This window comes from Scyliorhinus canicula, chromosome 11, assembly GCF_902713615.1.
Source record: "Scyliorhinus canicula chromosome 11, sScyCan1.1, whole genome shotgun sequence".
In the NCBI taxonomy this organism is placed as follows: domain Eukaryota; kingdom Metazoa; phylum Chordata; class Chondrichthyes; order Carcharhiniformes; family Scyliorhinidae; genus Scyliorhinus; species Scyliorhinus canicula.
This window is the reverse complement of record NC_052156.1, coordinates 113,414,377-113,427,443: the sequence shown is the minus strand read 5'-3', so window position 1 is coordinate 113,427,443 and position 13,067 is coordinate 113,414,377. Positions and strand designations below refer to the sequence as shown.

The 13,067-nt window shown below is 43.5% G+C and overlaps 1 protein-coding gene across 1 annotated transcript in view; it reads left to right on the top strand.

Moving 5' to 3' along the window:
• Nucleotides 1-13,067, top strand: part of LOC119973296 (phosphatidylinositol 4-phosphate 3-kinase C2 domain-containing subunit gamma-like) — a 307,465-nt gene that overhangs the window by 105,513 nt on the left and 188,885 nt on the right. Inside the window, 1 exon segment of the mRNA XM_038811105.1 lies at nt 5,445-5,567. Coding sequence (XP_038667033.1) covers nt 5,445-5,567 — 123 coding nt within the window.

Genomic DNA, 13,067 nt, shown 5'->3' with positions numbered 1-13,067 from the left:
GGGAGTAGTTTAGATTTTAACAAAGCCGACCAAAGGATTGATTCAGAAGGGGAGAATAGAGTACAAGAGTAAGCTTGTGTGGTACATCAAAACTAGCTGTAAAAGTCTCTGGAGGTATACGAAGATAAAAAGATTGGTGAAGGTAAATGGCAGTGACTAGTGGGGTATCGCAGAGATTGGTGCTAGGACCCCAGATATTTACAATATGTAACAATAATTTAGATGAAGGTGCTGTATTATTCCTTGTGTCTGAATAAAGCTCGTAGTCTTACAGTTGAAGTAAATGTTTTATTTCTGTGAGTTTGTTCTCTCTCCAGCGCTTAGACTGTGTTACATCTGAGCTGCCTGTCTGTGAACTGCTCACCAGCTGCCATTCCTGTGAAGAGAGAGACTACTTCCTGTTTGTCTATGTATATATACATCTCTGGCACTCCTTCTAGTGGTTACTTAGTTGTAGTGTATTTACCTTAACCCCTTGTGAATATACAGTGATGCAAATCACCACACCCCCCCTTTTTTCTTGTTACATATTTTCTGTACTTTGTTAAAGAAAATTGTACAAAACATGTAGATAAATGATGACATGTACAAGGTGTGATTATATTGATGATTATACAAAGCCAATTAATATTTCTGAGTCCAATCTTAATTAAAAAAATTATGAGTCCAAACTTTATGAATTTGTTTGGTTGAGTTGCTTTCTTCTTCTGTTGTTGAAGTGGTGATTGTCATTTCTTTGTGAACATCGTCAGTGTTCTTGTGTTTAAGTAACCAATATGTATTCATGAGGTGTTCGAATGGTCGAATCACTTTGTTGTCTGATTTAGACTTTTTTTTTCTATACTTGTTGTAGCGACTCTGTATGTCATCATTGTTGTCTGACCTGAACTTTTTCCCGTGTTTGTGGTATTGATTCTGGATGTCACCTTTGTTGTCTGACCTGGACTATTTCCTGTGCTTGCGGTATTGATTCTGTATGTCATCTGCCTTGAAAGATGGTTTGCTTGTTTGTAGTGGAGCAAATGTGAATTTGTGAGAATCATTGTCAAGCCATGGTATGTTTATACTCTTGCCATTGTTTTGAGCTGTGCTGTTACATTGTCCTTCATGTGCAGAGTTGTACCATGTCGTACAAGTTGTTGTTTCATCGGTGTTGTCTTGTTGTTTTTGTCGTGCTTGTTGCTGTTATTGCCTTTGTTATGCTTCTTGTTGTTGTTTTAGTTGTCGTGCTTGTAGTTTTTGTTGTTGTTCTTGTTGTGCTTCTTGTTGTTTTTGTTGTTGCTGTTGTTGTTCTTGTTTCTGTTGTGATTTTTGTTGGTTTTTTTGTTCTTGTTGCGCTCAATGCATGTCCCGTGTGGATAATTCGAGTCATTCTCAAAGTTATTTGTGTCAGTGTCCTTTGTGGTATCTGATGTTTCATTGAGCGTTTCTTCTTGAGGATTGTGTGAATGATCGGATGTTGCATTGATCTTTGTGACATCACTCCTTTATGGTTGATGTGATTCCTCTTTGATTCCTTGGTGCTCCTCTTTAGAAGTCATTTCTGGTTCACTTGAATCATCATTGATTTCTTGGTGCTCCTCTTTTGGAGTCATTTTAGGTTCACTTGAATCATCTTTGGTTTCTTGATGCTCCTCTTCTGGAGTCAAAATCTTCAAGATTTCATTTTCTTGTGGATAGGTTAGAGTAGATGAGGTTTTAATTGATGTGGTCTCACTGGACTCAAGAGTATTTTCACTTTGATTGTTGAGTGCTTCTGTACATACGAGCTGAGATCTGTCAGTCTCACAGTGATCTTGCACATCTTGTATGGGAATTGTGATTTCTTCATCACTTGTCTCACATACAGTGGGTAGACATTCAGTGTCTTCTTTTTGGTTAAATGAGCTAGGTAGACTTTCATAGTCTTCTTCTGATGGCTCAAATAAGCTGGGTAGATTTTCATACTCTTTTTCTGGTGGCTCAAATAAGCTGGGTCGACAGTCATACTCTTTTTTTGTTCACGTGAGCTTGGTAGACTTTCATGGTCTTGTTCATGCATGGACTTCGCTATGGAGCCTTGAGTTGCTTCCGTTGTGGAGTCTGTCAACGAGCTCTTTGTGGAGGCTTGTATCGTGGAGTCTTTCATTGCTGTCTGTGTGGAGTTGTGCAATGGTCTTGCTGTGGAGTCGATCTGTGCTCACTCAACAGAGTCATTCAGTACTCGCTGTGTGGCATCATTTTCTTCTTGGGTATTTGACAGGTTGCTGTCATCCAATGTATCGACGATCTGCCATTGCATCATGGTATTGGATTCATCGACCATGAGTAGAGTCGTGTTGAGCTTTTCAACCGTGGCGCTGATGTTTTTATGATCATCATATCCAAATAACTCAGCCATGTCTGGGTAGTATTCTTCGATAAACAAATCATTTTCTTTTGTTTTGGTTTGTCATCGTGCTCTTCATGTTCGATGAACAAATCATCGTCTTTGGTTTCGGATTTGTCATTGTGCTCTTCACTTTGGGTGGCGCAAACTGCTTGTTCCAGGGTGCTGCAGAGGTTATTTTGAACTGTTGGTAGAAGTTCAGGCATTGTTCTGTCTTTCGATGTGAAAGAGTTGTGTTTTGTAGCTTTAAAACATTTTTTGCCAATTTTCGGACATTTCCCCTTTAAGTGGGTGTGGTCCGGGGCCTCTGACGTCATGACGCTCGTGACATAAAGCGTAGGAATCGATGGCGCATGAGCAATCCGAGTTTCCTTTACTGTGTACTCTTTTCGCAAATGCGGACTGGTCAGAACGTACACCCGCAAGATGGCCGCCGCTCACAACTTCCGTTTTCTTCTGTTTCAACCCTGCCTCTGCCTCGTGGTGAGTATTCGCGCCATTTTTACAGATTTCGTTTTCTAGATACTGATTCTTTGTTTGTAAAGACTCAAAGTTTTGATTTTGTTTTTGTTCATAGGCAAGGCATTTTTATACAGCGATTTCTAGAGTTAGATACTTATTTTGTGAAAGCTCTTCCCTCAAATTCTTATCAGATAGTCCAGAAATTAATTGATCCCTTATCATAGTGTCTCTGAAATCAGCATAATTACAGCCTTGTGCTATTCACTTGAGGTCTGTAATAAAATCAGTGATGGGCTCTCCGTTTCCCTGACATCTATGACAAAAGTTAAATCTTTCCAGCATTAACCCTTTCTCTTCTGATGATTGTTTGAGTTTCACAACAGAATGTCTTAATGCAGCATTGTTACTGGTGTTACAGTAATCTTTAAATGTTTTAAGTATTACTTCTAATTTGGTGTTGTCTTCACCTTTCAAGTAATTAAAGCAGTTATAGATTTCTCTAGCTTCATGTCCTGCTAGGAGAAGTGCTATTTTCATTTCTTCTGAGGCCAGGCTCAACTCATTAGCTACAATATACAGTTCGAACATTTATTTAAAGATTTTCCATCTATGACTTAAATTACCGGTTGTTTTCAGCTACGGTGGAGTTCCAACGAGTTGCATAGACTCAGCGAAGTCTTCCCACGTCCGAGTTTTCTTCTGTTTTCAATCGTGCTTTGTCTGCATCTTGTGTAACTTTTCTAGTAAGTGTCCTGAAGTCACCTGGTCCTGGTACCATGTATTATTCCTTGTGTCTGAATAAATCTCGTCGTCTTACAGTTGAAGTAGATGCTATATTTCTGTGAGTTTGTTCTCTGTCCTGCTCACCAGCTACCATTCATGTGAAGAGAGAGAGACTGACTTTCTGTTTGTCTATGTATATATACATCTCTGGTGCTCCCTCTAATGGTTACTTAGCTGTAGCGTATTTACCTTAACCCCTTGGGTATATACAGTGATGCATATCACCACAGGTACTAAATCTAATATCTCCAAATTTGCAGATGATACAAAGTTGGGTGGTAGGGTAAACTGTGAGGAGGATGCAGAGATGCTTCATTGTGGTTTGGACAAGCTGAATGAATGGGCAAATGCATGTCAGAGGCAGTATAATGTAGACAAATGTGAGATTATCCACTCAGGTAGCAAAAGTAGGGAGGTAGATTATCTGAATGGCTATAAATTGAGAAGGGGAATGTGCAACGAGATGTGGGTGCCCTTGCACACCAGTTCCTGAAGGTCAGCATGCAGGTACAGCAGGCGGTAAAGAAAGCAGATGATATGTTGGCCTTCATAGCGATTATTAAATGGGGCTTTGGTGAGACCACGCCTGGAATATTGTGTACAGTTTTGATCTCCTTATCTGAGGAAGAATGTTCTTGATATGGAGGAAATGCAACGAAGGTTACCAGACTGAATCCTGGAATAGCAGGACTGACATATGAGGAGAATTTGATTAAGATTATGTTCGCTGGAGTTCAGAAGAATGAGGGGAGATCTCATAGAAACCTAAAATATTTTAATAGGACTAGACAGGGTAGATACAGGAATTTTTTTTTTAAAATTTAGAGTACCCAATTAATTTCTTCCAATTAAGGGGCAATTTAGTGTGGTCAATCCACCTACCCTGCACATCTTTGGGTGGCGGGGGCGAAACCCACGCAAACACGGGGAGAATGTGCAAACTTCACACGGACAATGACCCAGAGCCGGGATCGAACCTGGGACCTCGGCGCCATGAAACCAGCAGGGTTAACCCACTGCGCCACCGTGCTGCCCACGGGTAGATACAGGAATGATGTCCCTGATAGGTTGGGAGTCCAGAACCAGGGGTCACAGTTTGCGGATGCGGGATAGACCATTTAGGACTGAGATATGAATAAACATCTTGACTCAGAGAGTGGTGAGCCTGTGGAATTCACAACCACAGAAAGTATTTCAGGCAAAACATTGTATTCTTTCAAGATGGAATTAGCTATAGCTCTTGGGGTGACAGGGATGAAAGGATATGGGGATATTAGTTTATTACTTCACCAGATACATCTTTAATACACTCATTTTAAATTCTCTGTTTGCTATTTTAGAATAAACACGTTAACAGCAACACTTCAAAAAGAAAAGGAGTAAATGGAAAATGTTGCATTAACTGAATTGCTGTCTCAAAGAGCCAGCACAAACTCAATGAGCCAAATAGCCTTCTGTGCTGGATTATTCTATGATTCTATAATGAAAACATTTGATAAGGAATACTGGCAATATAAATGCAATAAACAAGCATCCACCAATATAACATTGCCAAAAGTAACTTTTTGGCTTAGGGATTCAAAAGTTATGCAAAATGCTGTAAGCATGGTGAACATCAAAGATGTCTGGGTATGTGATAAGAAGTATCTGAGAATCTGCTGGAGAAAAAAATCCTGAAATTAATCAGTTGAACAGTTACAGTTTAAGGGAATTCCCATAGGCAACTGCTTCAATGTGATTTTGTGAATCCAGTTGCTCTGGTTATTGCCTTTTATGAAACGTTCACTCCTTGAAGAAGGGAAACTAAAAGCTCTCTTTTGCTCCTTCACAGAAAAGCACGGGACGTGTTGTTGAGGAGGTTAAGGCTATTTGCTACATGCTTTCATCGGTGGAAACAAAGGAAATAACCGAGGCCATTCAGCAGCTGCAGTCAACGGTTCTGCAAAGGAAAAAGGTACAGTCTGAATCAAATCAATGTAGAGTTAATTAATATATGTGCTTTGACAATCTAATATCGGTCGCCAGAACGGATCTTTGTCATGTTGGACTATAAGTGGAAAGTTGGCCTGTGACATGACACAGTTGATTCTGTAGCTTGTGTTCTACATTGAGAGTCTCATCCCTCAAAATCACCACGTTATTCTTCACCATAGACTTTCCTAGCTCAAGAGATTAACCGCCTCAGTTGATTAAAGGCAGTTATGTCCCTGTGTACCACCAAACTACTGGCATCACTAATGTGCCACTTTTCTCAGCTAAGTGAGACATATAAATTGGGCCCTGTTGGACCGTTGAGTTTTGTATGGTGTCATTGTGTCATTAGAGCACAGGCCTATCAAGTCCATGCCAGCTCTCTGTAGAACAATCCAATTTATCTCATTCTGTTGAAAATTTTGTCTGACAGATGGTAATTGCTAGGCTGACCAAATCCCAGTGGGAAACTTGGGCAAACTATCACAACAATTTACAATTTGTATATTTCATTATGAGAAGGTACATGTATTGAAACCAGGATTCAAACATTCCAACACCACTTTTGGAGATTTTAAATATTATATTGAAACATTTATCAACATAAGAAAACTTTAACTGTCACTTTAACTGTTATCTGTAAGAGTATTCCAACTCAGAATACAGGAGGTGTATAGTTTTGATTTATGTTGGTGTGAGAAGACAAGCAAAATCCCAGTGAGAATCCACAGCCAAGTTGTCATATAACATTTATTAGGTTATTTATTAAAGTGAAGAAAAGACAAATACACATGAACAGGAGAAATCTACACCCATACAATTAAGGTATATGAATAGCTAAATACCCATACAGTTCATGTAGAACATATTCCAGGGAACAAAATATATCTCCGGTACCTTAACTCTGTAAGACTTCTCTGTTTCCACAAATGACATCCAGAAGGGCGTCATTTTTCCCGACCTTTCGCTATTCTCCCCCCACCACGGCTGCCCCATGACACGAATCGCTGCTCGCCGTTTTTTTACGGTGAACAGCGATTCTCCCCTAGCCGATGGGCCGATTTCCCAGGCCTTTATGGCCGTTTTCATGAATGCCAACACACCTGCTCTCACCGTTCGTGAAAACGGCCGCAAAGTGCCGTTCTGGAGAACCATGGCACCGATTAGCACGGCCGTGCCAAGAGTGGCATGGGCCCGCGATCGGTGCCCACCGATCGCGGGCAGCGGGTCCGAACCCCGCGCACTCTTTGTTCCTCCGCCGCCCCGCTGGATCAGTCTGCGGGGCGGCTGAGGGGCATGACGGCCCGCGCATGCGTGGGTTTCACGCATATGCGTGATGACGTCATCCGTGCATGCGCGGGTTGGAGCCGTCCAATCCGCGCATGCGCGGCTGACATCATTGTGCGCGTCAGCCGCCGTTACCCTTGGCGTGCGGGCTTAGCGAAGTTTGCTAAGCCTGCGATGCCGTGGTTCACGGGGCCCCGCTGCTAGCCCCGACCGGGGAGCAGAATCGGGTCCCCGGAGGGGGCGGGGAGGCTGCCGTGAAACACGGCCAGTTTCACGGCAGCCTTCACGACTCTCCGCATTTGCGGAGAATCGCGCCCAAAGTAAATAACTCTATAAATTGAAACCAGCTTGTAATTACCATACAATACAGGGCTGATAATTCAGTCTGAGAAACATCTTTTCCTGATCCAGCAAAGATACTTAAACTGTTTTTGCAGAGGTTTTCTGTATGGCCTTGCCCTAAGACTTTTAGGCTGTTCGCTGTAAAACGTGGTCCTCAGGCTCGGTGGCTGGAAACTTGCTTGTCTGCGTCCTGAGCCTGCTAGATGTTAATGAGCCTGCCTTGTTTGTGAGGGTCTGGCCAGTTATACCTTTGTTCCTCTTTGATTATGCCTTCTGCGTGTTTGGCTGTCTGCCCTTATCAACTTCCTTGACTCCAGATATTAACATATCATAGATCATAGAATTTACAGTGCAGAAGGAGGCCATTCAGCCCATCGAGTTTGCACCAGCCCTTGGAAAGAGCACCCGACCTAAACCCACACCCTTTCTCCGTAACCCAGTAACCCCACTTAACCTTTTTGGACACTAAGGGCAATTTAGCATGGCCAATCCACCTAACCTGCACATCTTTGTGGAAGGAAACCGGAGTACCCGGAGGAAACCCATGCAGACACGGGTAGAACGTGCAGACTCCACACAGACAGTGACCCAAGCCGGGAATCGAAGCTGGGACCCTGTATCTGTGAAGCAACTGTGCTAACCACTGTACTACCATGTGTATATATACATCATTGATCTTCCCAATTTTCTATAAGCTATTTCTCCTAATAAGCTAGTCACACCTGATTCTTATTTAAGCTGTCTTCTAATCTCTGTAGATAATTAATCTATAAGAATTCTAGTAATGTTACTGCAAGGCACCCACTGTTTCAATAGGTGTGGTATTTCACAGGGCTTCACTCCCTCTCACTCGACACTGGAAATCAAAGGCATCAAGCAAAACCTTGTTTTCTGAATCAAAAGATACTTCTCTGGGGTTTCAGGAGATGGCTCATTTTGCTTCTCTCACAGCTGCCTCTCGGTGTAGTACACTGCAAGATTTCACCTCGTCACTCCTCCAACACAACGTTCAATCTTTCCTTAAATATGTTTTTCTCTTTCGTATTTAAGCTCATTGTTTTTACACTTCTTTGGTAGCTACCTTTCCCAGAATATAAAATTCGTTAATGTTTTCCCTATGGCCTCTACCTCCAGGTAAAATAAACTTAATAATGTTGCGTTGTTTATTTAAGATCTTTGCCAATTGTAAATATCCTTTTTACTTCTCTTTGAAATTCAACAGCTAAAACAATCCAAATCCTCACGTATCTTCTCATGCAAATGTCTACCCAAGTTGTATTCACTCGTAACCCATCTCCTAATGCAAATTGATATTCATGCTGTATTTACTCATAACTCATCTTAGCGTGGTCATCTCTTCAAATGCTTGCTTTTACACCTCGCCCTTTTGATGCTTTATATCTTGCAGTGTATCTTCAGCTTAGTTAAATTAATCACACACACACTCACACACACGCCCACACAGGCATCCTCATCAGCCTCCTTCACAGTATAGCACCGTAATATTGAAAAAGTAATGCAACTTTCTTCACAATGTTTTCCATTCCTGGGTGCGATTGGTGACCTAATTCAAATCTATTGGTTATCATAGGATCTGAAACTGTAAAGGCCATTTGTAGTGAATGTGGTTTAACTGAACAAATGGGTAACAACAGATATCACGGGCACAACCTAATGGCTGCACTGTGCCCAACTCGGGATGTGACACGACGCGGCCGATAACAACGCTAGCTACGCTTCCCAAGATCTTACCGGGATCTGGTGGAAAGTTGCAATCTGGATCCTGCCCACAATAGATGGGACATAAATTTGCATATTTACATATTAAAGTGTGCAGTAAGGCACACTTGGATATGCACTCACCAGTTACCCAAGGTGTGAGCTCTAACCCTTGTGCCCCGGAGACCCCAAGTGAGCGCTGGTTAGCACTGGTCTCCACAAATGTGAAACAGGCATATCGGAACTTGGGGGATCTCCCGGGTGATCAGGGGCCCTCACTGGTTGGATACTGGGCAGAGTGGTGCCTTGGTGCCCTCTGCCACCTGGGCACCCTTGCTCTGCAAACCTAACATCCTGGCAGTGCCACCTGGGCACCCTGGCAGTGCCACATGGGTGTCACCATGGGATTGCCAAGGTGCCCAGCTGATGTTTGTCCATGTAAGGGATCGGGCCCAGTGGTGCCCTGCCCTTATGAGGTGGGGTGTGGGGTGCTCAAGGACTCTGTTGTAGTTGAGTTAGGGCATTAGAGGGGTCCAGAAGCTATGGTGAGGGGGGGCGGGGGGGGGGGAATTAAATAGCACCTAAATCACTCCCTGCACTTGGGAGCGGATCTTGTTAGTGCAGGAAATGGGACCAAATGCAGCCTTAACGAGGCGTTCCTCGCCAAGGCCCCAAAATGAAACAGAGTCCCGTTTGATAGTGGGGTCATTCTCCGTGCTGCCAGTGCCAGGAAACACTCGACTAAACATGCTCGACACGGGACTCTTAATTTCCATTAAATTGTGCCCCACATGTGTCTAGCCTGAGCACATGTATATGATTTCAAGGGATATTTAGTCTGAACTATGGATTTCTTCGCCTGGACAAAACCTACATGGTCTAGTATATAACCAATGTCTCTCCAATGCACTTAATCTGTCATTCCTTCTTTGTCCGGTTTCAACAATCGGTAGACAGTCTATATAATCAAGGCCTATGTCAGAAAATCCTTGACATGTAGTACATATTGCAATATTCAAAATGATAGTACTTTCTGCACACAAACCTCCTGACAACTTCTGTGATGCAATCACTCCACACACCAAATTATATGATGGAAACCAAAGGACAGGGACTGGTTTCTTCATGGTCGGGTTTCTCTGATGCGCCAGCAGTACACCCATGCCCGGGGATTTTCTGTGGCGTGGGGAAATCCCATTGGTTGGCTGGCGGGACGGAGAATTCCACTGCCAGCGGGGGCGCGCCAGAATACTGATGCGGCGGGACTGAAAATCCTGCCCCAGTTACAGGAGGAGCATTATACCAAAATTCTCATGTGCAAGGCAGTCATTCCCCTAACCTTTCTATATGCTCAGAAACCTGGACTACGTACAGAGGCCACCTCAAGGCTCTTGTAAAAGTCCTTCCTGTCTATTTCCTTTGTTCACATTTCTTTTCTTTTATTGTTTTGGTCTGCGGATCAATAAATTGGGATGTGCCTTTAAGTACAGAGAGGAAAGCAGAAGACTCAAAGTTTAAAACAGCCTGATTGCCAGGCCACTGCATTCTCAGGCTTTGTGTTTGGGAGAAGGATGAGCCTTCAGGAGGAAGACTCTTCAGCACCAAGTAGATGGGAGGAACCAGTTTTTGAGGTAATCAATTTGATTGGTTAACTGGCAACCAATGGGTTAGATCAGATATAGCTCTTGGGGCTAAAGGGATCAACGGATATGGGGGGAGGTGGGATCAGGGTACGGACAGGGTGATCAGCCATGACCATCATGAATGGCAAAACAGACTCAAACGATCGAATGACCTCCTCCTACTTCTATTTTCTGTTTCTATGTAAATCAAGAGGCCCACATTACTGAATGTGATGCCCTCCCTTTGAAGTTCTACAGTCTGCTCCTGTGCTACCCTTTGTAAATTAATCTGGGCCTGACTAAGAGGACATGGGAAGCTAAAAGCCCCTCCAACAAAGATTTAATTGTTACTAAAAAGGGTCAATAACAATCTTCACAGTTTTCCACTATGACCGTGAGACAGTAAAAACTCCTCCAGAAGTCTGATCACTTTTGAAAATTGCTACGTGAGTGTATTCATTTAGTGATAACATAGTTCATCATTTTTGCCCAAAACACCTATCGAACCATTCAGGGAGCTGACAAAATCCACTCAGACAGCATTGACCCAGATAATTATAGTAAATCACTGAGTGCTCTTGGAAAATAGCTGTTTAGAAGTGGATACACAAGAGAAAAATGAACCTTTCATCAGTGGCCTAACATTTTTGTCGAGTGAACGGATGACTTGCATCAAACCACACTGAACCCTGCTCAATGCTTTTATACACAAAATGCAGAAAGAGGTGTGTAGTGCGCTTCAAAATCTGAAATTGTATGTGTGTTGAAGTGATGTGACACTTAAATCGTATGCACTAAAGCACTCCCAGTTCAAAAAGAAAACCCACCAAGGGATGTCTGCTGGAAGTAAGTTTGTTTGGGCCTTGGGTGAGAACAGGATGAAGCCTTAACCGTAGTGCCCTCCAGGTTCAAATAGCCAGCTGATATTTCCTGTCCCAGCTCACAGCTGAAGTTTATTTGGTCTGGGTTCCGGAGAGTGGTTGATACCTGCGCCGTTATGCTCCAGCAAGGAAACAATAGCATCAGGGAGAGCAATGTGCGGGCAGAAGAAATAGGAGCAGGAACAGACAATTCTGCCCCTTGACCGACTGAGCCATTCAATTATATAATTGTCAATCTTCTCCCTCAACTCCACTTTGCCAAATCCCTTTCTTCCCTCAGTTTCCAATAACATTGATCTAATTCTGGAATATGCTCCATGATTGAGTACCCATAGCTCTCTGCTATACAGCGGTTCCTAAGCTTCACAACTCTGATTCAGGAAATTTCTCCTCAACTCAGTTCTAATTCGCTAAACCCTTATCTTGAGAATACGGCCCCTCATCCCAGACTCGCAAGCCATGGGGAAATAGATCCTCTCCATCTGCACAAGTCAATCCCTCTACAGAATTTTATACATTTCAATGAGATTACCTCTCATTGTTCTAAAGCCTGGAGAAGGTAGGCCCATTCTATTCAATCTCGCCTTGTAGGACAGTTCTCTTCTACCAAAATAGAACAAGAGGAAAGCTGTAAATTTTATATACTTATATATTATATATAAGCAAGCAGCTCAGAATCCAGTACACTGATTTTGCAAATACCTTTGGGGAGAACCCAATACACTGTCCTGCTGCCTAGCTTGGTCTCAATCCAGACAAAGAAGAGGGGGAAAAAAGCTACTGGTGTAAATGCATCTCATTTTGCAGGATTGGTTGCGAAGAAATTGTTTAAATTGTCTTAGTAAACTGTAGTAATCCACGGGAGGCAGGAGTTCCGTCACCACACCAATATTTATTTACAAAAACGATATTACAGGAGCAGCTACAAACAGTGCTGCTAGCAGTCCAGTCAACTAAAGACTGGCTCACAAAGCCTACACAGGTGATTATATGAGCCCCCTCAATGAGCTATCAGTGAGGGAGCTCATACTCCAATTGGCCAACCAATAAAGCCAATTGGAGTTCATTACACCCCTCCCCCCAAGGTCCGAGGAATTCCTGCCAGCTGGCATTCCTCTGAGCTTCTTCCTGCTCCTCATGTCTGGGTCTGTCACCTCTGTGTCGTCCGCCGGGTCGTTCTCCGAAGTGGGCGGGGTGTACCTTATAGGTGCCCGTCTTTTCCTTGACGACCTTCTTGGAAGTTGTTCTTCCTCCTCCTCGGGGAGAGGTGTCGCGGCGGCCTCGTCGAGTGTGTCCATCTCCGACTCTGATGACTGGATGACGGGGTCTGGAAAAATTGCTCGGGGCTGGGGTGTGGGTATCCTTTCCGTCTGGGCTATCCCAGCTTGAGGCGGTCCTGCTTCGCCTCCCTCCAGGTGTGGTTCCGCTGCCCTTATTTGGTCTAGGTGTTTCTTCAGCACCTTACCTCCTATTGAAACCTCATAGGATATGGGCCCTGTTTGGGACTGTACCGTGCCTTTGACCCACGTTGGTCCATTCCCATAATTCTTGACCCAAACCGGTGCCCCCACCTGGAAATGTCTCTGCTGCTGACTATTATCATGCCCCCTGCGTTCGGCCTCCTGTTGTTTC